At 44.3% G+C, this 25173-nt stretch overlaps 1 protein-coding gene and 1 long non-coding RNA gene across 5 annotated transcripts in view; both read left to right on the top strand.

Moving 5' to 3' along the window:
* The first annotated feature begins 2377 nt into the window (after positions 1-2377).
* The window catches only part of slc25a25b (solute carrier family 25 member 25b), a 33241-nt gene continuing 10445 nt past the window's right edge, over positions 2378-25173 (top strand). Inside the window, exon 1 of one of the 4 annotated variants that reach the window (XM_064308800.1) lies at positions 2378-3267. In XM_064308800.1, the coding sequence (XP_064164870.1) occupies positions 2932-3267 (336 nt within the window). In that variant the 5' untranslated portion in view covers positions 2378-2931. Of the gene's footprint in view, positions 3268-15441; positions 15960-23348; positions 23806-23955; positions 25063-25173 lie in introns of those variants that run through there. The other 3 variants (XM_064308801.1, XM_064308802.1, XM_064308803.1) reach the window with 3 other exon arrangements.
* Positions 3274-3758, top strand: LOC135239831 (uncharacterized). The gene is made up of 2 exons (XR_010325508.1): positions 3274-3426; positions 3634-3758. It is a non-coding gene; the product is annotated as an uncharacterized LOC135239831 (long non-coding RNA).

Below are 25173 nucleotides of genomic sequence, written 5' to 3'. Positions count from 1 at the left end.
TAGACATTTCCAGGTGCTGAGTATTTTCTCTGGTGATGCTCTGCCAGGCCTGTACTGCAGCCATCTTCAGCTCCTGCTTGTTTCGGGGGCTAGTTGCCTTAAGTTTTCTCTTCAGCATTTGAAACGCGTGTTCAGTTGGATTCAGATCGGGTGACTGACGTGGCCAGTCAAAAAAGTTTTGGCTTTAAAAACTCCTTTGTTGCTTTCGCAGTGTGTTTGGGATTACTGTCTTGCTATCAGATGAAGCACCGTCCAATGAGTTTGGAGCCATTTGCTTGAACTTGATCAGATGAAATGCTTCAGAATTCATTCTGCAGCTGCTATCAGCAGTTACATCATCAATGAAAGTATACCTGCCAGTACCTGTGGTAGCCATAACAACCCCACAACCATGTTTCACAGAAACGGTGCTTTGGATCTTGCACAGTTCCTTTTGGCCTCCACACTTTGCTCTTGCCATCACTCTGAAAAAAGTCTACAAGACCTTTTTCCAGAACTCTGTAGGCTCTTTTAGGTACTTTTTTTTTTTTTTTTTTAGCAAACTGTAGCCTGGTTATCCTGTTTTTGTGGCCAGCCAGTGGTTTCCATCTTGAAGTGTAGCCTCTGATGTCTTTACTCATACATTCATAACTACCTCCTGAAACTTTTCCTGATCTGTCAGATAGGTTTTTGGGAGTTTTTGTCTTCATTATGATACAAATTTTTCAGTCTTCAATTGTTGAGGTCTCCCTTGATCTACCATGCCTTTTACGCTTACTGAGCTCAACAGTGCTCTCTTTATTCTTAATGATGTTCCAAACAGTTGATTTTGGTCAGCCTAAGGTTTGGCCTATGTCTCCTGACTGTTTTTCTTATTTTTCAGCCTCATAATGGCCTCCTTGACTTTCATTGGCACAACTCTGGTGCTCATGTTGACAAATGCCAATAACAGACTCCAAAGGCAAACAAAACCCTAGAATAAATGGGGGCTATATATAAAAAGTGTGATAATTTCTCCATAGTAAAACAAAAATGTATTAATTAATGTATTAGTGTATTAATACCCTTTAATAAAACCTGAGAATCTGCACTTTAACCACAAATGAATTGTTTGATTACAAGTACAGAGTCAAATCTTTGTCCCAAACATTATGGAGGGTACTATATTAGCAAAACGCTCAAGTTACCATGACAACATCCGTTGTTAAATGGAAATTACCTTATTAACTTCTTTATATTACTTTCTGAACAGATACAAATATGAATGTTACTGCTCAGGATGGAGTCCATTCCATCATATCAATTTGGACCTATATCAATTTCAAATGCTTTCTCTAATCTTAGGTGTTTGTAGCTGAATTCCACAGATCGGTGCGAAACCAACTGTTAAATTAAATTTGGGTGAAAACCCACAATTCACTGCCCAGATACTACAAACAACTACAAACTACAGTTCTCGTATCTGCCCAGACAAATCTTTGATCCGTCGTTTGTCCACGGTCATTGTTCTCTAATTTGCTAAATGGTGCCATCTAATGGCTTATATAACATATTGCTGTTTTTGGTTTTGTGTTTTCTTATGTAACCTGAAATTGTTTTAAACTTATTTTGGCACATCCCCATATTAGCTAAATTCCATTTGATGAATATACATTTTCTAATGGGAAACTTATTTCTCATTTATTTTTAAACTGCACATCTCTACCATTCAGTACTGTGATAACTAAAGCTGTCAAACGATGCATATTTATATCTAAATGTAATTTGTTATGATTTTGCTAACATGTGTCTCTTATGTGTTTTGTAAAGCCAATACCCCCCTGTTTAGTTCTGTCTGTATGCATTATATATATATGTGTGTGTGTGTGTGTGTGTGTGTGTGTGTTTGTGTTTGTGTTTGTTTTTTTCTAAGGTATTTGTGTTTATGCAATGTATTCAGTAAAAATGTAGGCTAAAAACCTACTCTGTGCACAATATAATGCAATCCTTCAAAAACAATAATGCACAAAATGACTCTTAAACTACATTTTTTAAACGTAAGGTTAAAACTTACCTTATAAGCTTGGCTTTTATATGAATTTCAATTTTTTCTGTTTTTTATCTGTGAAGTTTTTATGTATTCATTTATTTTATTTAATTTTACATATATTTGAGCATTTTTATCTTAAATTTTGGTGTGCACAAGTGAAATGAACAACGGATGAACAGTGGTAAGTGTAAGAGTAGTTTTGCAAATATATCGCGATTACAAATGAAATGTCGCGATGTATTACCATAAGGAATGCCCTGTAAGTCTCGTCAGGTCACACTTAGCTAAGGCCAGAGCCTATTTGCACATTTGACGCGGATTGGATACTGGACCTATCAATCATCTACATTCCGATGTCTCCCCTCCCATTTGGGCTCATTTCCTTCTTAGTCGAACCGCTGTTCAATTTACCGGCGTTTTCCAGCACGCATCATCTGTGAGTAAGAAAGGCAAATCGGAGACATTTGGATGTAAATCACCGGATTATAGAAACAGGAAACCTTATACTACATACGAGAGGCCAGCGGTGTCATCGGAAAGCCCTAAACGGGATCAGTCCAGACCGAATAGCCTACGTGGATAGTGGCTGTCAGCATCCAACTACCGAGAGAGTGTGTGAAACGAGAGCAGTTGACTACAGTAGAAGAAACAAGGCAAGAACAATTATCTGCGATTTTGAAAATTGTTGGACTGCCCAGGAGCGTTCGAAACGGCACAGACATTGTTACGCAAATAAGAAAAAAGTTGTATAGCTCAAGGATTGAGATCAAACGTTTATGACGAGGATAGTCGGGTAAAACAAAAGTGTAGAGCTGATCGCTAGCCTACTGTAGCTGGTTACGTTTTGTATGAGCGGTGTGCTGCATTTGTGCTAGCTAGCATTTAATTCATTGGTCTGACGTTTGATACATTGTTGGAAACACATGATGCAACAGCAGCGATCGTTCGTCTCCCCTCTGCTCAGTGGTGTCTTCTGTCAGTGTACCCCAGAAGATATCTCCTCGGGTTCGGACCCCGGTGGGGGAGTTGATTCCGCTTCTGTGACCCCACCTAAGTTCTGGGACTGCCCGACCGGAGCCAGAACGTGCGAATTGTCGCGTCCCTGTGGCAGCGCGCACTGCAGCGAAGCGGACCAAGAGCACAGACTCAAAGTACTTTTCCAAATCTTGGACGTCAATAAGGATGGTGGCATCTGCGTCAACGACCTGACAATCGGACTGAAAAAACTTGGCGTTCATCGCACCGAAAATGAACTCATGGTGAGTTGTCGATGTTCGTTTGGATTGGCTAAGACTGTGTTCCGACTCCTGAAGGAAATCCGTTGGTCAGCTTATCTTGGGGTATTTGCGGAGTGAAATCCTACATTCAGGGAGATTCTACTTAGCCTAGTTATATATGATTCGGCCGCATTATGATATGTGAGTATATACACCGGTGTATTATGGCAGCAACAAGTTCGTAAACCTGTTCTCGAAATATGTCATGGATGATAGAGTTCACACGTGGTTTGACAAAGCTAATATGAGCAATGTTAAACACTTCGTTCTACGCCATTGTCATTGATAGTTTCTAATTTCCGTCCTTAAATTTTAAAGCTGAAATCATAATAGATGCGTTTTTGTCAGGCTGCTTCCCGATGCTCCACATCTCGCGCAGCGTTATGACCATGCCACGCGCTGGTTTGCCTACTACTGTTCAAGCATGTTATTTCATCGTAGCCTACTGTAATCATTAAAAGCCTCTGAAATCAGTTTTTTGTTGAAGGATTAGTGTTTCTTTATTGTGAATTATTAGTTTGGACAGAGACAGATGTATGGCAGAATCCTATTGTTGTCCGTGAGGTGGACGGGAAATGCGCCGGGAGTCTATTGCTTCCCACACTGAGTGACTGATTTGGGTTGTTGTATTTTAACCCAGTTAAACCGAAGCCTTCAGACCAATTGAACGGCTTATACGACGATAGGATATGATTTCCAGACTTAATAGTTTGTTGTGACTTTTCTTTACACTTCTTAATGTAAAGGATAAGTTCATTTAGTCCATTAATTAAAGATAACATCGCGATTGAGCATTCCTTACTTGGAGTTTCAGTGCATTTTGTTACTGCTCAGTAACATAGGCTACAATGTTACAGTTGGGAGCCTGTAACTTCAGAAGGGCTGCAGTGAGACACCAGAGAGTCATGTTAAACCCACAGGCTTCTCTTTTCACTGGACAGGGCCGGTATCACAGCAATATTCGCCAACAGAGAGGCAGTTAAGATAATTAAGTAGAGAAATGGGTGGAGTGTAAACAATACTCTGTGCAGGAACGCATTGTGAGGGCAGGAAATATTATGTCTTATTTGTTTGTAAACTACAAAGGGTAAGCAAGTTGGCAGAGATATATTGAGATCCCATAGCAGCATGTTTTCCTGTCTGTAGAATTTTGCAGTGTGAGCTGCAATTTAAAAACATCCACGTTGTGCATTTTAGTATTCGCTTAACCAGGTTGAGGCTGAAAACTGTACTAATGTTTGACACCATCAGTCTGAAAATGAATTATTCCTGCTTGTTCCCAGGTAACAGTAGCTTTGAAGGCATGAGTGGATTCAAATATAATATTATATAGCTTACGTATAGCATTTTTTAAACGCAGGGTTAAATTCACCTGCCTGTGGCTCTGCTATGTTATTAAAAATTCAGAATTATATGTCTGACAGGCCCAAGTGATGCAGTGGCTTATGTTTTTTGCTGATGGAGTTGAGAGAGGAACACAAGAGATCAAAATATGAACATAGACAAGGGTATTTTGTGCTTAATTGCAGATTGTAGCACTGTAGAGACTATTTAGGGAAAAAAAGGAAAACCTTGGTCTGCTGTTAACGCTTATTAAAGTGTTCCCTCCACGTCGGCCAAGGTTCCGTTCCGAACCTGGGCGTGTCACTGAAGACAGGAACACAAAAGAGTGTCTGATGGGGAGTCTGTTCAGGCCTCTTAGGAGTGAGAAATTCCTGCTCTCCGTGCCACTGACTCCAGGACCAGTCCATTCACTGGACATGCCACCTAGCAGAACCCCCCCCCCCCCCAAAAGGGGGGTTTTCATAATTACTGTTATCCAGGTAGTCATAGGGACATAAATTACATAATGGTGACAGCAGGCCTTTAAAGCCCATCTAGGCTTGTTATTTACCTAGAGATTATCCAACACTGCACAACTGGGCACCCTGTGGGTCTTTGTCTTGACTACATGTCAGTCTGTTGAGGTAACTCTCTGTGTAAAATAAAAAGAAAAAAGAAAAAAAAGAAATTTATATATATATATATATATATATATATATATATATATATATGTGTGTGTGTGTGTGTGTGTGTGGAATTTACCTTTACTTCATTTCCAAGTACACCCCATTGTTTTGGTGACAACTTGACTTGAAAAACTTTTGAATGGCCCTTAATCCTTATTGGCCGGTACAGAGCTTAACCTAGAGGAGCTGACATTCCTTACATGGACCCACTGATGCTGAGAACTGGCTTTAATTGAACCGGACAGGTGCTCTGTGAGCGCACGTGAGCGTATGGTCAAGTAGTTCCCGCGTCTCCGTGGGAACCGCGCTTCTTCTCGGGCACCTGGTCCTGCCACAAAGGAAACGGACAAAGGGCAGAACCAGAAATGCACGACAGAAACCAGGCAGATTACGCATGCGGAGCAGCCAACTGCGCCAGAATGTAACCAGTGACGGTGCGGTGCTCTGACAAGCTTGGCCTATTTGGCCAAGCCCTATGCAGTTGAGTGTTAGCCAATGATCGGTTAATTAGGCAAGGTGTGAGTGTGTGTCAGGGCAGATTCCATTTAAATCCATTTTTATTCAGGAAATGAATTGAAATTCAATTCATTCATTTGAAAGTCCTCATTCGTGAATTGAATTTTAATTAATTTCTTGATTTGACAGAAATGAAACCCATGGTGCATGTGTATGCATGCATACGTGTTAACTGAAAATTGCGTGCAGTAGCACGATAGTGATGTGCATTTAACTGATATAAGATAAGGGCAAGCTGGCAGTATGCAAGCTGGCAGGATGAGATGGGGAGGGAAGTGTCTGTTAGGCAGGGGCTTTCTAACCAGCCCTCTGTCCCTCTTTACTTTCGCTTTTGTCGGCTCCATGTCCCTCTCTCTGCCAGGCCCGTGGCTGCTGCCTTTGTGGTCCGCCGTGCTCCGAATCACAACCTCCAGCTTCCAGACGCTTCTGTCCGACACTGGCGCTGTGTTTCTATGTATTTAAAAAAATCTTGGCTCCTAAAATATAGAGGCTATTCCTGGAAGGAGTGAACCTCACCAAAAATTAATAAAAAAGAGGCATTTACCGTGCCTACATCAAATAATTTGTTAAACTGCTTTAACCCTTTAGACACCAGTAAATAGCCTAACTTTCAGATTACTGACTATTTTAAAAGAAACACCCATTTTCAAGCATATTCAAGGTAATATTCTGTCTTATGGTTGTAGGTTTTGATTTGTAGAATGATTAGCTAAAGATTCATAAGGGTCAGCAGGATGTCAGCTATGCCAGGATTGGAGTCTTGGTGAAGGAACTGGATTAGCAAGCGGACTGAGTCTGTGGGTTCGAGGGTTCGAGTGCTTAGGAACTCAAACTGTACTGTGTTTAGCGGACGAACCTCAGCAAAGTGTCCAGCTGTGTAGTTACATAATATGGAGACTGAATATGTTGACTAAACTTTTATTTAGAATATGCCTCTGATAATAATGACTTTTAATAAGTAGTGAGTAGATAATACCCCAATTACATGGATGACTCATTGTTGAAAACTTACTTTAAGGTTTTCCGTCCTATGAATGAGCTTCAACAATAGTACAGAGTATACCACCCTGCTGTACAATGGTCGCATGGTAAACTGCTGACTTTTATGAGAGAGACTCTAACTATGAAAAGAACGGTTAGCAGTCCATCTGTTAGAACGATGGGCATCGCTGGATAAGACAGTGCAATGCAGTTTCATACGCCTGCTATGGAATACAGATGCATGACTTGTCATGGAATGAAGACAGAAGTAGCCTGCATGTATGTGGGTCTGAGAAATCAGTTTGCAGTATCACCAGTCCTGCTGCCAGTTAAAAAGTAAATGTTTTCAATGTTGGGTTTTTAGTTACTTCATGTGTGTTTACACTGTTTACAGAGTTTGGGTCAGTTACCTCCATTTGCTTTGTCATTCTACCGCAACCAAGTAAGTGTTTTCAGTAAACAGTTTATCAAGTCTCTGTGTTTTTTTTTTTTTTAAGCACATGGTTATGATGCTTGTGTTTTAAGAAGAACAACACAGAGACTCGACACACTGTTTAAGTGCATACTTGCGGTAGAATGACAGGACAAATGGCTTCCTTGTGCTCAAACTGACCAGGAGATCGTGAAAGCTCAATGCTAGATTTTAGAATTTTTATCATTTATGTTCATTTTTTCATGGGAAAACTACCCAGGACACATTGGGGCATAATCTGCAGCAGAGGTGTCCAAAGAGGTGTCCAACAAAAACCTGCACCCACATTGGCCCTTTTCAGATAAGGCTGGACTCTCCTGCTTTAGAGTATACAAAGACATAAGTTGTACTGAGTAGGAGCAACACAGATTTTTGTTTTATCGTTCAAAGCTGTGACAATCTAATCCTTTCCTCTCGCATTTGATGCGAACCCCTCGATCGACCCCTATAGTTGGGGTCTAACATGGCTTGTACTGTTTTTGCTGTAAAGACTGAGTGACACAGCAGCTGCAGCTGGTTTGGAGTGAACTCCTTCTCTGGTATTTGCATGGTGAGCCATGTATGTATTTGCTCAGGGAAAATTTAGCAAATACTGTTGGTTGTAATATTTGAATAAAATCCTGCAGTTTTAAAACTGATTGCATGGAAGGAAGGAGGTGGAGAGGAGGAAAAAAGTGGAATAGAAGTTATTTGGTTAGTTGGTGGTTCAGTTGAATTCTCAGTTTATTGCTCAGTCTTTGGATCAGTGGATGGGTCAGCTGATTGGTCAGTTGTTGGATGAAACATTAGGTCAGCTGATTGGTCAGTTGTTGGATGAAACATTAGGTCAGCTGTTTGGTCAGTTGTTGAAAGTGCACATTCCTGAGGATGTCATTTGGCTGAAGTGGTTTATTGTTGTGTTCAATATCCAACTCTGATTGCTAATGGGAATAGACCAATCAGATGACTGTGTTTGTAGGTTACACCCCCCCCCCCCACCATGTTAAATGTCCTAATGTGGTGAATGAGTATTAGCTGCTCCAGAAATTAGATTCATACTCCCAAAGCTACAAGCATAGCCTGTCTCAGATCTCCGTGGGGACAAGTGTTAGAGTTATGTATGTATTTCCTTAATATGTTTGTTGTGTGATCAGTGTTCCCTTAAGAACCTGTTCCAATTGTCTTGCTGATATCGAACTCTTGATGGCTAAAAACTCTCAAGTTAAATTACCCTAGCAGGTTTCTCTAATGGCCTTGGGCCACTGTCCTGCTATGTTAACCCTCATGCCAAAACATTGTGTTATTTTTGCCGCTTAGAACCCTAGCCAAAAGCAAGCCCTTTCTGTCATTTTACAACCTGGAAATAGTCATCTGTGTCTTCAGTTGCCTTCATCTCATCTTTCCTCGACTGTCGTAATTCCCTGTATCTAGGTCAGTCAAACCTTTCCCACCTGCAGTTAGCCTAGTACTAATGCTGCAGTAAAGTGTTTAATGAAAAACAGAGACCTATTCTTGCTTACCTGCACGGGCTCCCCGTTAGTTTGAGAATGGATTTGTAAGGTTTTGCTGTTTTTTTTGTTTAAGCACTTAATGATTTGACCCTTCCTATATTTCTGATCTACTTCACCACTGTTCCACACCAAGGACACTGATGTCCTCCAGCCAATTGCTGCTCTTTGTTCCTTGGTGTTGGTTAAAGCTGAAGGGTGACAGGGCCTTTGCTGTGTCCACCTCAAGCCTTTGAAACAGGTTGCCACTTTTGATTTTATCTGTAGCCTGTGTCAACACTTTTAAATCTCATTTCAAATCCCTTCTGTTTTCTCTTGCTTTTAAGGCCACATCAGGTCTGTCCCTGTTCTATGTATTATTGCCTCTGTTTGCCTATGTTCTGTTTTTAAAAATTAATCCTCCACCTTGTACACTCTTGTATTTATTCATTTTACAGTACTTTGATTGATGGTAGTCATTTTAAACGTGCTTTAGAAATAAATTGACTTGACCATCGCTGGATGTGTTTCTGTCCGAGGTCACTGGTGCCGATTTGGGTTCTGTATGCCCAGGCCCCTCCCCCTCGGTTTCAGCTGATGTCTGCAGCCTAGAATGTTCTGTCTGTCTGATTGAACAGGAAGGAGAGGCCCTGGAATGTTGCCTTCTCGCTGGCCAACAGCAGTGTTGCCCTGGGGAACGTGCTGGCGGGGGCATGGTGGACTAACCAAGGGTGTCTGTGTTCAGTATCAGAGCATAAAATTTTAGGCCTTGCAGGTGGTACTGTGTGTGTGTGTGTGTGTATACATGCATGTGAGTGTGGGTGTGTAGTTTTGTTGCTGGAGCTTAATTATTTGCACCCTTAACCGGTACTGTATCTCTCCTGTGAGAGGTGCTGTTTTCTATGCAGAGGTCCAAACTCACAGATATAAGGAGACCCCCAGGGTAACAGGAATGAATATTTTGTGTGTATTTTTGGGCACATGGGTAAATGTGCATGCGTGAAGCTGGTCACATGAAGGTTTCTTGTTATTCAGGGGGGTATTTAAAGAGTAATACCCCCCTACGTACACCATGCAGGGTCATGCAGAGCGAGCGACGTCAGCGCTCACTCCTCATGTGTTTGTCATCGGACACCAGCCCCGCATGAGCTCCGCGCCGCTGGAAATACGCCTGGGCTGGCGTTCCCTCCTGGACCGCGCCCCTCCACCTATTTCACTCTTAAATTACGCGGTCGGAGCGCGCAGGCGCACGGCGGTTTTGGTTAACGCCTTCCGCCGAGGCCGCGAAGGGCGAGACGGAAACCCGACGCTCGCCGGGGTCGTGCCCCGCCATGTGACCCGCCGCTATTTGCATCGCCAGCAGATTTGCGTCTGAGGCATTAGCAGGTGACACACCGCAATCAAATCGTTTCCTTAAAAGGAGAATGCACTTTGTCTGAGCTTCTCACACAATTAATAGGGTTTATTCTGATATAATATATTCTTATTTTCTTGCCTTCGCAACTTGAAAAATACTATACTGCAAAAAACAAGAAGGCAATCTTGACAAATATGTTAGACTTATATTTAGAGACTTAAATTCTTACTTCTGTTTTTTTTTGCTAAATAAGACAAAAAGATTTGCAAATGGACGGAGACGATTTCTCTTATCAAGCAATAAAACAAACTAATATTTTCTACTTGAGAGAAAAAATATATAGATTTAAGTCTCACTACAAAACTAAAGCATCATTGGGAAAACCCACCATCAGGTCCCTGAAAAAAAGTTTTGGTGCTACCTGGCAGTGCGTGACAAGAAAGCCTTAAAAATAAGTTCAGTTTTGCGAATAATATGTAAACGTCGCTGAAGATGATTGGTCTCGGTCACGCCGGCTGGTGGCGGGAGCACGCGCACCTGGGCTGCGTTTGCTAATCAGCCCAGGTGCTTAAAGGTGTGTTCCGCACCACGATTTGGGGCCGAGAGCGGGAGCTCACTCCGAGAGAGCGTTTCTTTATTTCGTTTTCGCTCGCCCGTCTGTCTGAGCGCGAGAAAGAAGTGAAACGGCTGCTGAAAAGCATTGGAGCCGGCAGCTGAAAAGTTGGCCGGCTACGAGCGGCGGGCCGAAATGCTGTCGCTCAGGTTTGCTTTCTTTTGTCTTTGTTATGTTAGTTTGTTGTTTTAGTTTATTGTTTTCGCCCGGAACCCATGAGGCGGGGAAGGGCGAAGCCGTATGGTAATTTGATTTTGTCGTGGTGTGGATGTGCTTTCTCTCTCTGTCACACACAATCAGTCAAATTCAGAATCTGTCAGCCTCAGACGTGAATGTAAATCGAAGTATTTGCCTTGCAAAAAATATATTGAAATGGAATGCACTTACTCACTCCTGCTCCCTACTCCTACCCCTACTCTCTGCTCCCACCTCTTACCCCCGAACCCTGCTCCCTAACCCTAACCCTGCCCCTGTGCCCAGGCACACAGATCTCACGTTGTGTTTGTGTGTGTGTGTGTGTGTGTGTGTGTGTGTGTGTGTGTGTGTGTGGTGTGTGTGTGTGGTGTGTGTGTGTGGTGTGTGTGTGTGTGTGGTGTGTGTGTGTGTGTGTGTGTGGTGTGTAGGTGAGTGATCCCTCTCTCAGCTCAGTGAATGGATTACCACAGGCGCACTCGGGCGGATCTCAGTACTGACCACACGCTGAGCTATTTTCATTCAGTTTGACGTGCAATCCTGAAACAGACTCCACACCGCCCAGCTAATGGTATTATTCTGCTATAGACAAGGTTAGCTTGACCCCCTCCCCACACACACACACACACACACACCCACACGCACGCACACACACACATGCATATACACCTGCAGATGTACAGTACATTCAAACTGAAACGGGCACATACACTCACATTTATTTATATATATATGTATGTATAAACTGAAACACTCACACATTCACATATACACACACACCCTCTCAAGCCCAGAGACAGAGACAGTGACGTACAGACAGTTGTTGGCAGTCAGGTGGGTGGGGTGTGTTCAAGCTAGTTGCTCTGCTGCTTCTTCGTTCATTTTGTCATATAATTTAAACCTCATTGCGCATTGACTGAGTGGCTGGCTGTATCCTGGTGTCCTCAGAGCATGTGACTAAACAGGATATTTGCTGACGCAGTTAGCGGCCAGCTCAGTTACGGTGCTGGTGCCCTGCTGCAAACTCTTGGTTACAGGCCCAGTTTTTTTGGTCATTCCCTACTACTTAGTAAGAATTAAAGTTTACGCTAGTCTTATATTCATTTCTAACTACTATGTATAGAATGTTTGGGGAAAAATGCTTAATTTCGTTCTTAACTTTAAGAACAGATCAGCATTAAGGTTACAGTGAATTTAACCCTCAGTCAGAGCCCTGCAAAACACAAAGATTGGCCCATTTATCACTGGTTCAGATAAAAAGAGAAATGAAAAAATAACTTATATATGACACTTGCATGATTTTTTAATTGGATGTAATCCTACCCTAAAAGATAATTTGCTGTGAATTATAAAATGGGTAACCCAAAGGTATTAATTTCAGATTTTTTTTTTAAACCCTTGGTGTTGCTTTTTTTAGAATCATTTTGAAAGGACAAGCTGCAGGAAATCCCATTAACAGCACAGTAATCTACTTTCATCTGCCATAGCACTCAGGAAAGGCGCAGTGCCCTGTTTCACCAGCAGGGGGAAACCCACCGTTCAAGATCTAAGTTTGTGATGACACCTCCATTCATTCATTCACTCCTGCTTACACTGACTCTGCAGGCCACACAGACCTGCTGTACAGATGCATGTTTAGTCTAAGATTCCTGCAAAGCCTGAACCGCTCAGCTTACACGGCCTCTGGTCTCATGGAGTGTGTGTGTGTGTGTGTGTGTGTGTTCGTTCATCATTGTCACTCCTTGCTCCTCCTGGACACACAGACACACACTGCCCATGCTTGAGTTAGAGCTGTTTTCTGTGGCTGTAGAGTAATGGTCTGTAATTGCTGTTGGGTCGGGGGAAGTGGAGGGGGAAAGGTCAGGAGTATGGGCTGAACTGCACATTGGATAAAATGGACAAGCTGCAAGTGGAATATTTTAATGTAACTTTTGACCGATAAAGCGCTGTATTTCACTGTGAACATTTTAGACATACTGCAATAATGTATCTTAGATTGACACCCAGAGATTTGGGGTGAGGGGTGAGAGGGGGCCTGACCTGCCAGGGTTCATAAATTCACATTCACATTTTACATTACATTTATTTGGCAGACGCTTTTATCCAAAGCGACATACAAAAAGTGCATTTCATGGTCATAGACAACTACTAAACACAGGTTCAGTAAGATACAATACTTATTTTGTACAGCTATTTCTAGCCAAGAACACAGTTTAGTTCACACGGTGAACACTATTCAGACCTAACCTCTGCAAAGCCAACTAGGCAGAAGAATAAGCTACAGTATTAGGACAAATACAAATTACCATCACCAGGAAGCTACTGCAGAATGCTGCCATGAGATCTTCATGGGGCAGACATGCCAAGAGGAGCTGATAGCTCTGGAGAAAGAACAGAGATTCGAACACTTTCAATAAAATTCTTTTAGAATCTTTATTTCTTTTCTCTCTTTGCTGTTTTCTCTCTTTTTCTTTTCTGCTCTCAGAAATGCAAAGCTCCACCCCCTTTTCCACCCCATTCACAGAGAGCCTGCGTAACCATAGTAACCCTGTGTAACCGTGCGTAACCTCGGCTCGATCCGTGATGCTGCGTATGCAGAAAGTCGGTCCTCGAGTCTTCACCGCATTCTCGCTGCTGATTGGACAATGGGCATCACACATGCTCAGTGTGCACCACTCAGAGGCAGATCTAGGGTGACATGAACAGCTTAGTTAGAATCCTTTTAAACGGCTGGGTATGTTACTGGAGGAGTTTGCTAAAATAATACAGGAGGCTCCTTCATCAAGGATGCAAACAGTTAGCAACCAGTTAGCAATCAAACCTGGAGCCTCCGAGGCACAAGCCTGAGTGTTACAGCGCACCGCCTCCATGTTCTGTAGCTCCACCCCTCCAGTCATCGGGGGCCCGTTGCTGTCAGTTGGATCTTCTGAGTGTGTCAGAGTGTCCTTGAGCAAGTCACCTAACCCCCATTGCTCCCAGTGAGCTGGTTTGTGCCTTGCATGACTGCCTTGATCACTGTTCGTGTGCGAGTGTGAGTGTGTGTGAATGAGAGGCATTCATTGTGAAGCGCTTTGTGCAGTTGTTGCTGGGAAATACGCTATATAAATGCCGTCCATTTACTATTTATAAATTCAGTCCATTTACTTTACCGTTACAAGAGTAGAGGCATTTTCTTCTAAACTGTGAGAAAGCAAAAGTTCAGGTGTCACACCATGAATCCAGGCCAGGGGGGAACTGTCTGGTTCCAGACACTTCAGACTGAATAAGAATTTGTTTCTGTAAGTTTCACTTTATTTGTCCTGGGTGGGGTCAGCTTTAGAGTTGCTGACTCATTTTTCCAACCTCATGCTTGTGCGTATTTATCAGTCGGTGTTGTGATAAGTGTACTGTGTCTTCTTAATTTGCTTTCTAAGCATATTTTCCAACTGAAGCAATGAAGGTATTGATTGATTCATTGATTGATTGGTGGAAATCTGTCACATAATTGTGCAGTGAATAGCCCTGCGAGCGAAGCAGCTGAGCCCCCGTAAGTACTGCTTTCAGGGGCCTGGAATGGATGGAATGGAGGGATGAATGAGGGAGTGAGTGAGTCACTGAGGGGGTGTGTGTGTCAGAGGTGGGCTTTCCTATCTGCGAAAAAGAATGCTGCGAGAGAGGGTGCTTAAGGGGGACGTACAGCGAGGCTCACACACACACACACACACACACACACACACACACACACGCACTCACACCCACACACACACACACACACACACACACACACACACACACACACACACACACACACACACACAAACACACACACACGCTCTCGCTCTCCTGTGCAGCAGTGGGGTTGCCACGGCAATGCAGACAGGATGATGGAATGGCTGGGAAGCCTCTGCATCAGCAGATTTCCCAGAGAGAGAGAGAGAGAACGCATCCTTCTTCTGCCCACCCCCACACTCTCTTCAGTTTGGCAAGCAGTCAATCAGCTGGTGGGCTTCTTTTCTACTGTGCCCGGATTGGCTGAGGAGCCGGGTGCCTTGTCAGTAAGAGGCGCCGTGATTGGCCGGGGCTCAGCTGCAGTGAGGCTGCAGGTTTGGGGAGCCGGTTTTCATTGCATCACTCGGTGCTGCACCGTCACCAGCCAGCCTCGGGACTGCCGCGTCTCCCTGCCGCCGAACCGGTCACCTCGGGACACGGCACGCCGACCGGCCAGCACCGGAACGTCCTCGCGCTACGGACGGAGGGACGTCCCTCCCTCTCCTACGCCTCCACCAGAATCATCTTTCCTTTCTCTCTCTCTCTCCCTCTTCATCTTTTTTTTACTAGTTTGTGTAAAACTCGGCCCGGAGGTCTTCGCGGAAGCCAGCGGAAGTTCTGGCAGGAGTGAGCGCGCCTCTCCAGCCGTAGCGGCGCTGCGCTAGCGCCTTGCGTGACTGACGCTAGCCGCCCACACGCGCGTGAGGACACACGCCGGCCTTGCGCCCAGAGGCGGAGCGGGACTGCGGGGTGACCGGGTGCTGCCGGTTGGGGGGTGGGGGGGGGTAGAGAGGGTTTCCAGTGGTAACGTGAACCCGGGCCTGCGGGACTGGTGTTGGCCGGGTGCCAGGAAGAGTGGGGAGATTCGGAGAGTAGTTAACTGTAGGCCTGTCCTCACTTGCCTTCTGACCTCACCTGACCTGTGTGTGTGCGTGTGTGTGTGTAAGCGTGCATATAAGCGTGTGTGTGTTTCTCTGCATGTGTGTGTGTGTCATGCGTATGAGCTTGCTTGCAGGTGTATGAGTGTGAGGCAGTCTGGAAGGTGGGAGTTGCGTGCGGCAGGGTCCAAGCTGCTTGCAGGATCAGGGGAAGTGCATTGTGGGAGAGGATGTTGCAAGGTCTTTGGGAGTCGCTGTCCCGTTGGATTGTGGGACGGGACATGGTGGGGTGCCAGCCAGGAGCAGAGGCTGAGGGGGGTGACAGAAACTCTGGGAATGTGGAGGAGGAGAGGCCCGGATCTGGGGGGAGCGAGGAGGAGCGCACCGGGGCCAAGAGAACCACTGTGCTCATCATGGTGGCGCCCCCACAAGGCCTCCAACAGGTACTGCAGCCTGCACCGGACCAGAGCCCACACTGAGCGTACATATACATACACATGTGCATATGTTTGCACAATGCATATATGTGCGCATATACAAACACACATGTAAATATATACCAGATATGTAGATGTATATACACAAATACAGACTTTGTGAATGTATAGGCTATATGTGTGTATTTAAATAAGTTGTTCTGGTGCACTTGTCCGTTGTTCTCTGGCATTATTGGGGTCTCTGGACAAGAGCGACTGTTAAAATAATCATTCAATAGGTACAATACACACACACACCACACACACACACACTCTCATACACTGACACATAGGGATATTCTGTATGAGTGCATGAGAGACTGTAGAGCAGAGGTTGTGTTGTGTGTGTGTGTGGTGAGGCGTGTAACATTAGGCTAAATGACTTCCTGACTCATTGAGAGAGATCTGGAGAAAGCTCTCTGGCTGTGTGAGTAAGAGCAGTTGAGCTGTGCTGTACGGAAGCTTCTCAGGAACCTCTCCCCAGAGAATGAGTCTGTTCCTCCCTCTCATTCTCTGAACGCCATCGCTTTCCAAATTTTCAACAGCTGAAGTGATTCTCGTTAGCATGTGCTGACTGTGCTGGTGGCCTCTTCAGAAAACACACCTCACTCCTGAGGACTGATTTCTCTGGCCAATCAGGACACCATACTGATCAGCAGGGATGTAGGTTTACATTATGCAGTGGTATATTACAGTGTTATACTGCAGTGTTGAAGAGCAGGACACAGATGTAAGGAAGCAGCTGAGGGGAGTTTACTTAGAATGTTGTCTTTCCCTGCATTTGACACATTTTAGCCCCTGTGTCTCTGTGATCTCTGCCGGGGGGGGGGGGGCGAGGGGACGAGACGTTCCCATGCCGGAATGTTCCAGGGACTGAACGCTGAGAGTGCCCGGGTGGGAGGTGGTACAGGAGGGAGGTTTTGATGCCTTGTGACGTGTGCCGATAAAATCCAGATCCAGATACATTTGGACGACTGTCAGGTTCAAGGCTGCGGTGGGGGGGGGGGGGGGGGTCGGGTCATGTGGTCGTGGTTTTAGCATGTTTCTGTACAGCTCTGAGCTTGGTTCTGATGCTGAGAGCCTTCTGTAAGAAGACCCTGGTTTTATTGGGCATTCTGGCCTGGTAAAAGGACTGCATGTGTGTTTATCCAGCTAGGGCATTACATCATCACGACCCTGATCCGATTGCTTTTCCATATCTCTTTGTACCTCTGTTGGGCTTTTCTTACCTGTTCCCATCTGCCAAATGCCTAAATTGTAAACTGTAAATTGAAGGAGCACATACAAGCTCTGTTTGCCTCATTACAAATGGCCCCTGACCCACAAATGACCCCTGACCCACAGGGTCATTATTTCAGCGGGTCTCTCACACCACATGACAGAACAGCTGGAGAGAGAGACAGAGACAGAGAGGGAGATATCCACCATCTCTGGATCAGGGTGAATACCATAAACTAAAATAACAAAGAGAAAATAAACCAAACAAAATTGAACTTTTTCAGCTTGTCAGCTTGGCCTTGTATTGCCCTTCTTGCTCTCCTTCTCTCGGTCTTCTGTAGATCCCAGTCTCAGCCTCTGACTCATTTGTTAATGTGACCCAGGTCTGTGTGGCCACTTAACCTGTAGGCGTGGCCCCAGATTGCCCTGATTTCCTCTCTCAATCCGAGCCCTGCCACAGTCCTCCACCACCAGTGATTGGTCCGCACAACTAAGGAATTTGTATCATGGTCTTTAGATAGACAGGATTCCCAATGAGTGTAAATTTAACCAGAGGCTAGTACACCCTTCTCTTTACAATCTCTAATTTTTGTTAAAGATGTTAACTTAATCAGACCAACAGACTAATGGTTTACCAATAGTAATACTCTATGGGCGTGCCCTGATTGAAGACATGCCCAGCACATTCCAACAATTACCTCATGCTACCCACCCCCCAATTTGTTACGATCTTGACTTAAAAAAGTAACTCTCTTTAATTAGCATTTCTAACTGGGATTTCAGATTCCTCCTCTACCAGACTCAGCCTGACCACAAGGTCATTGAAGCCAAAGATGGTGGAGGGTATAACAAGATACGAATGTTACAATGCAAGTCGATGGAAAATGGCGTCGGCAAATTGTAGTTTGCTCGAAGTCCGTCAGGGAACCCAGTGGACATGCGTTGAGAATGTTTACATGAACATTCTGGCAGCGTGCAGCCATTCAGTGGGACAGTGAGCTTGGGTCTGTTCACAGAGTGAGCAAACCCCCATGTAAAGGCTGGATGACTCGACCCTAATGGGTCCTGCACCCATTACCTCATGGCTGTTGGCCAGTGGGGCATCCGATACTCAGCCGTCCATGTAGCAGGCTATTCCGCTCTTTTACCTGAGAGGTAGGTGTGTGTGTGTGTGTGTGTGTGTTGTTGTTGTTAAGATCTAATAAGATTTTAATAAGGTGTTGTTCGCAGCTTTGGTACAGAATTAGTTCCAGGCCAAAGTGTTCTTGACGGCAAACGTGTGAAACTCTCTTTCCTCCGTCTCCCTGACAGGCAGGGAACATTCTGTCACAGCAGAATAATCACCAGGCAAACGATACTAAAAGGCCTCCTCCGCTCTCTCTCTCTCTCCTCTGTCCCTGCAGAGGCACCAGCCCAATTTGCACCTGTTGTTATTGTGGGATTTGCGTGTGTTCTCATGGAACAAGAGAGAAGGGGAAATTTGGCGCCGTGCCAGAGCACTGTTTCCTGAACCTTTGGCATGGCACCTGTGGTCCCTGCAGTGATGCAGTTGCTAAGCAATGGCCAGTGAGCTTGAGAGAGGTGACGTGTAACTGTAGGTAGATGCGTTATTGGTTATGTGGTGAATTACACTTGAACAAGACATGAAGGCCTTACAGAAAGTGTACATACGCACTCCTTCTAGAGCATGGGTGTTCAGTCCTATCTGAAAAGGGCCCGTGTGGGTGCAGGTTTTGGCCCAGCACTACAACACCTGATTAGACTATTGTCTAATCGTGGTCTTCAATCAAGACCTTGATAAATAGAACCAGGTGTTGTAGCACTTGGCTAAAACAAAAACCTGCATCCACACCAGCCCTTTTTGGATAAGACTGGACATCCCTGTTCTAGTGGATGAGTGTGTATTAAGTGTTACAGAATGAAAATTAGATAAGGCCAGATTATGTGAACTTGTGACCCCCAACCTATTCTGTAAATATTACCTGTCACCTCCTTAAATCCTGCAGTTCGGACAAAAACTGAGCTAGGTTGCTCTCTCTCTCGCACGTGCACACACACACACACACACACACACACACACACTCTCACATGCAGTGTCGCTGTTAGGCTGCGTGTCCCTGGTCAGTGAAAGATCGTTCTTGTTATTGTTATTGCGGATGGTCTTGTTTGCTCAGATTAGTGGTATGGGAGCACTCTGTGGAACAGTGCCATTTCAGGTCTGTTACTGATAAGTCCCATCTGGCTCAGCTCTTGCGACCAAGGGCAGCAGATTGAAGCTCTCAACTTTGGACCTGTGGGTTGTGGGTTCACAGCCCAGGTAGAGTGCAACCGTGGCAACAAGATGTTTTACCTTGTTGCTGTGTCGTTGGAGCCACAAAGTAAAACCTTACCTACTTTGCTTATAAATGCCATGCTGCTTTTAACAGAGAAATTAGTCTTATATTTACAAACTAATTGTAGGAGACTTTGTGGTATTTTATTGAATTTTAATTCATTCAGTTTAATTTTGTGTTTCATATTTTAACGAATACATTTTGCTTTGAAAGGACACTTTTCAAAAGACACGGCAGTAAAGAAAATATTACTTGCAAGATGTATTAAAAAGTCAGTGGCAACTGAAGAATGAAAAGGAAACAAATCTACAGATGAAATTTAGGAAAACTCTTCTGTCTGTCTGAAAAACCCAAGTTATCCATAGTGACAAGAGATGTGCTATGGGGAGGAAAATGGGAAGCCGTTCAGTGGCACTGTCACTGTATAGGGCTCCAGAGAGGACAGGAATATTGACAAGGAGTTTTTCAATTAAAGAACAAGTGTGACTGTTAAGGCCTTTCCAAAGCCTCTTTCATTCCTGCAAGTTTGATTTTGAGGTATGTTTTGGAGCATTGTCTTGTTTATATATTCCAGCTTCAATATCTTCACTGACTCTGGGCCATACATTAGCTTCTAGGATTAGCTGATATTTAGTTGAATCCATTCTTCCTTTCACCTCCACAATATTTCCTGTGACACTGGCTGCCATACAACCCCAATGCAAAATCAGATCCACCCCCATGCTTAACAGTTTGCAAAGTGTTCTTTTATTCAAATGCTTCCCTTGTTTTTGTCTAAGTGTATCTTTAGTGGTTGTGCCTAAGAGTTCATTTTTGGTTCTTTAGTCCACAGCACTTTGTTCCAAAAAGTCTCTGGCTTACCTGATAGTTGTGTTGCACACTTGAGACGTTTGCTTTTGTGATGAGATCACGGGAGAGAGTTCTTTCTGACAACTCTTCCATGCAGACCATTTTTGTGTGAGCAATGCTATGCAGTGGACCGTTCACCTCTCCTCTAGAGTCAGCCAAACATTTCTGCAGGTACTTTGCAGTGGCATGTGGGAGTTGCTTTGCATGCCTGACCAGTGTGTGAGCAGTTCTACCAGAGATTTTTCTTCCAGATCTTGGCTTGACCTCAGCAGTTCCCTTTAATGGTTTCTTAATGATGTTTCTGACCGTGGAAATTCCAAGCTGGGAACATTTAGATATCTTATATCCTTCCCTTGCTTTGTAAGAGTCGGTTATCTTAAATTGCAGGTCCTCAGTCAGCTTAGAGAAGCCCATGGTTGTTAAGCACAACACCCTGAGAGGTTAGAAGGGTTAGAGTATTTATAAAGCTCTGGAATTATCTTCACCTGGCTTAATTTAAGGCCTAACGAGTCGATCAAGTTTTGCGTCCTTGAAAAAGTATTAATGGATCAATTGGAAGGGTGCCTAAACCGTTGCACATGCCAACCCTTGCACACGCTTCTTCCACAGTTTTCTAATGCTATCATTTCTGCCTTGTGTGGGTAATCTCATGAGTGCAGAAAATAACAAATTTGTGAAAACGTCTTACCTTAAACCTGATATTTATTTAAATGACTTTTTACTTGTTGAATTCCTCTGCAGTTTATGATGAAGAGCACTGATGCATTTTTTGAATGGATCGTGTGCACTAGAGTACAGCAGGAGATTGAGCGCGGTGTTTCTGGACAGATTGTGTGCAGCTGAGTGGGTGTGACGGAGGCCTGTGATCGCTGGAGGAACAGTGGAGGGACGGGCAGAAAGAGGGCCTGGGTGGCAGGCTGTGAGAGAGCGCTCGCTGACTCCTCCTTCGCTCCTAACCTGTCCCTGTTTGCCGTTGCAGAGAAGGCGAAGCTCCCCTGCCTACGGCGCTTAGCTGGAGGAGGGGAGATCAGACCCTTCCTACCCCCAACCCTCGGGCGTGAAGTCTTGGAGTCCCACCTTGTGACTTATCTAAAATTAGGAGAGCAGCGAAAGAGAAGCTACTGAAAATTATGCCCTGCCAATTTACTCCCCCCCCCACCCACACCCAACTCCCCTGTTATCTCACCTTACAGCAGAGCTGTTGCCAGTCCTGGAGGGCCTCTGCAGGTGTAACTCCAGTCCTGGAGGGCCGCAGCCTCTGCAGGTGTAACTCCAGTCCTGGAGGGCCGCAGCCTCTGCAGGTGTAACTCCAGTCTTGGAGGGCTTTTGCCCTCATTTCAGTCAGCAGCAATTTAAGCTTTTAGCCAAGTGACTTAAATGAAGGACCTTCACGCTGAAACACTGAAAACCAGAAAGCAAAGGTTCTGTGACTGTAACAGCAGCAGTACTTTTTTGTAAAAGGGTAGCTGATGTATTTTTTTGCACTCTATTCTAAAGGAGGAAAGTAGAGATGGTTACAGAGAGGGACGAGGTCACAGTACAGGAAGTGTCGAGGCTGGGGATTAAACACCCGGCTCCATGGGGGATCGTATATGAATTGAGAGTGGGCCACCCTACAGACTGCGCCACAGCGTCCCCAGAACAGCAGCTTTTAACGGCCCAGTGTGGGACAGCCCATACAGCCGCAGTCCGGCTGTGGTTTGACTGCAGTTTGTCCACATCAGTGAAATCGCTAAACTGGCTGAATTTTCATAGCCTTCATGTGCATCATTCCTGCAGACGAAGCGTAGAGCTGGCCATCTCAGGACCTGAATCTTACTGGCACCCTTAAGACCGCTGGTCTGCTTTATCCAATACCTTGGTGTTTATTGATTTGTAGTTTTTTTTTTTTCTCCAGAATTTCAGATTGATATTTCAGTTTTAAAGAATTTGGGGACTAATTTTACAGTTTTTCCCCAAAACAGACAAAAGTTCTTAGGTTTTTGGCTTCCTGATACCCTTTGTGAAATGCCATTTGTATAGGACTGTGTGCCTGCTTGTAAGTGGAGCTGAGAAAAATAGCCATAGATTCACATTGATTGATTGATTGCCCCGTAGAGCGATGTGAAACTGGTAACAGCAGTAACAGGAGTGTGTGCAGAGACCGCTGATAATCTTGAGATCCCTCTTATAATGTTGTATTCCACTGTCACTCTAAACCCCTGAACCCTGGACAGGAATTTAATTCTGACACCAGACCCTGACTCTAAAAATGTGTGTGTGTGCGTGTGTTTTTTATTTTTAGGTCTCCTTCATTTAACCTATCTCTGTGCTAACCCATTTAAATCCTAATTACACAATTTAATTAATCCAGTTCACGTCAGCCTGATGGCTGATCAGAACTAGCTCTCATCTAGTTTTAAATCTTCTGACGTTTTGTCTTCTGGAGTAGCGAGAGAGAGAGAGAATTTGTCATGCCAATAAAGCTAATTGAATTGAATTGAGAGAGAGAGAGAGTGTGCGTGTGCGTGCGCGTGCGCTTGTCTATGGCATAGACCGTATGAAGGTCTATGGTGTGTGTGTGTGTGTGTGTAAATTAACGTTTACAAAAAAAGCAAACCCTCCTTTTCCAGTGCAAATTCAAAATTTTGGATGTAAATAATAGATCACTCATTTTTTAAAAAGATGTCTGTAATTCCTGTCAGTTTCTGTTATGGTCATCTTCCTTGTTAAGATATAGACCTACTTCGGAATTAAACAGGAATTTTCGTGGAAATGTAAAACTTTTAATATTACCTCCTTGATCGAAGCATTATGCATTATATTTTTCAATACCCTTTAAGGAAAAAAACAAATTGTTCGTCTGTATTGTTCGTGAAGTGCAAAAGAAATACTGCAGCAAAAAGAAGATGATATTAGGCTATAGGTACTTACTGGACGTGGACGTATTTCTCGAGGGAATCTGGTTTCACTCAAGATGGAGAGGTGTGGCTTATCTATCGAATGCGGTCTTGATTGGGTGTATCGAAATGCGTTTAGCCAATGATGTGCAGGAAAGTAAAAGGCGGGCGTTTATCGGAGCAATGACATCGTGCCGGGACACGACAAACCTTAAAGTGGGAGGGATCTAGAAATTTCTCGATTTAACATGTGCCACTGACCGGCATTTACCGGCATTCCAATGTTTCGCTACTGCTGGGGTCGTGTTCATGTTTTTGTATATATTTTTTTGTAGTATGTATTTATTTGCGATTTGAAACTGCCTTTGGAGTACAATGCTGTGTTTGTGCTTTTACGTGCCGGTTCCCGGCATGGACCAGGCTGAGTGCGAGTATTTTGAGTCTAACGGTCTACCATCCGAGCTGAAGTCTCTGTTCAAGCTCAGTCTCTTCCTGCCTTCCCAGGAATTGTCGACATATCGAAAGTGGCGGCAGGTAGGAATAATTCGCTCTTTCAGTTGATTGAGGCAGGCATCTCAAGCGTAGCCTTTTCGAAGGGCTGTCAGGCTTGACCGCTAGAAAGCAGCAAACGTTAGCAGGCGAGATGATGCCGGGTCTAGCGTAAGTAAAAAAAATGGGATGTGAACTGATGTTCGCTTTTTGCTTTCCTGGTTAATTGGCTTGTTTGTCTTGGGTGCATAACAAAAACGTGTATAACTGTTAACACCTCGCCTATGTCATCTAGAGAAAGCATTTGTTGGTTGCTTTGGATCACTGACATATCAACTCTGAAGAGTGGTGTGTGTCCAGCAGTGTGGCCACAGTTAGCCAATATGACGTGGGACGGCGGACGAGGCCGGGCCGGACCATAGACTGTATAAAAATGGGCTGGACGCAGCCGGTTTCTGTGCATTTATAGGCTACTTCGGGCAACGGTTGTTATACGCTCATATCAAGAGCGACGTGCATTCGGTGAAATATCATACTAGCATGTAGCTAATTAAATTCAACTCATTGAAAGCGTGCGGGTAACGCGAATCGCTTGACTCTGCTTTATTAATGTGCAAAATTGTACAAAGCTAACATTAGCCGATCAGTTGACCTCCTGTGTGACATTACAATTTAGTTGTACCTGTTCGCACTTGGAAAACTAGTTGGCAATATTATTTGTCGCAGCAGCTCCTTCATTCAATGGTCGTTTGAGCCGTAGTGGCCCCTAGCTACATGGTCCACCGCGCCCGCTCACAAGTGAACCATGTAAGAGCGAGAACCATGTTTGAGAAAATATGATCACTTTAGAGGGAAAAAATTACATTCATATTTTACCAGCTGGTGTAAAAATAAACAGAACTGTGTATTTTAGTTTACCTGTATTTTAGTGGAAATGTTATTTACGTATGAAAGGTGGAATCGAAGCTACGTCATTCAAGATTTCTTCAGCTCGGACTTTGGAACAAACGTAATTCTCTGTGCAGCAGCTATTGTGGTCGCTCGCCCAAGAATTCTAATGGTTTACTGTTCCTCACACCCGTGTATTTCACAAAGCGCATTTTTCCAACTACTGTTGTGACAGCATTTTGCAGCTGCGCTGGTTTAGACTGATTTTGATATTCCTACAAGAGTATCGCAGGACCCATTGGGGGGTGGGGGGTTGGTTATTAAGCAGTCTGTGCTTTGTGTTTTTTCCTTTTAGGTTCCAAAAAACAGTTTGAGCATTAGCATGGCAGCGATTACTGTTGCTGTTATATGGGAGTAAGTGAGTTACTGTGGGGTACAGCTGGACATCGTATGGGTGTTCCTGAATATAGCTTCCTTTGAAAAAGGCAATGCCAAAATATTGAGTAGGGGGGTAAAGGATTGATA

This window comes from Anguilla rostrata, chromosome 14 (genome assembly GCF_018555375.3).
Source record: "Anguilla rostrata isolate EN2019 chromosome 14, ASM1855537v3, whole genome shotgun sequence".
Classification (NCBI taxonomy): domain Eukaryota; kingdom Metazoa; phylum Chordata; class Actinopteri; order Anguilliformes; family Anguillidae; genus Anguilla; species Anguilla rostrata.
The sequence above is the reverse complement of the archived record's forward strand: the minus strand, read 5'-3'. Positions and strand labels throughout refer to the sequence as shown.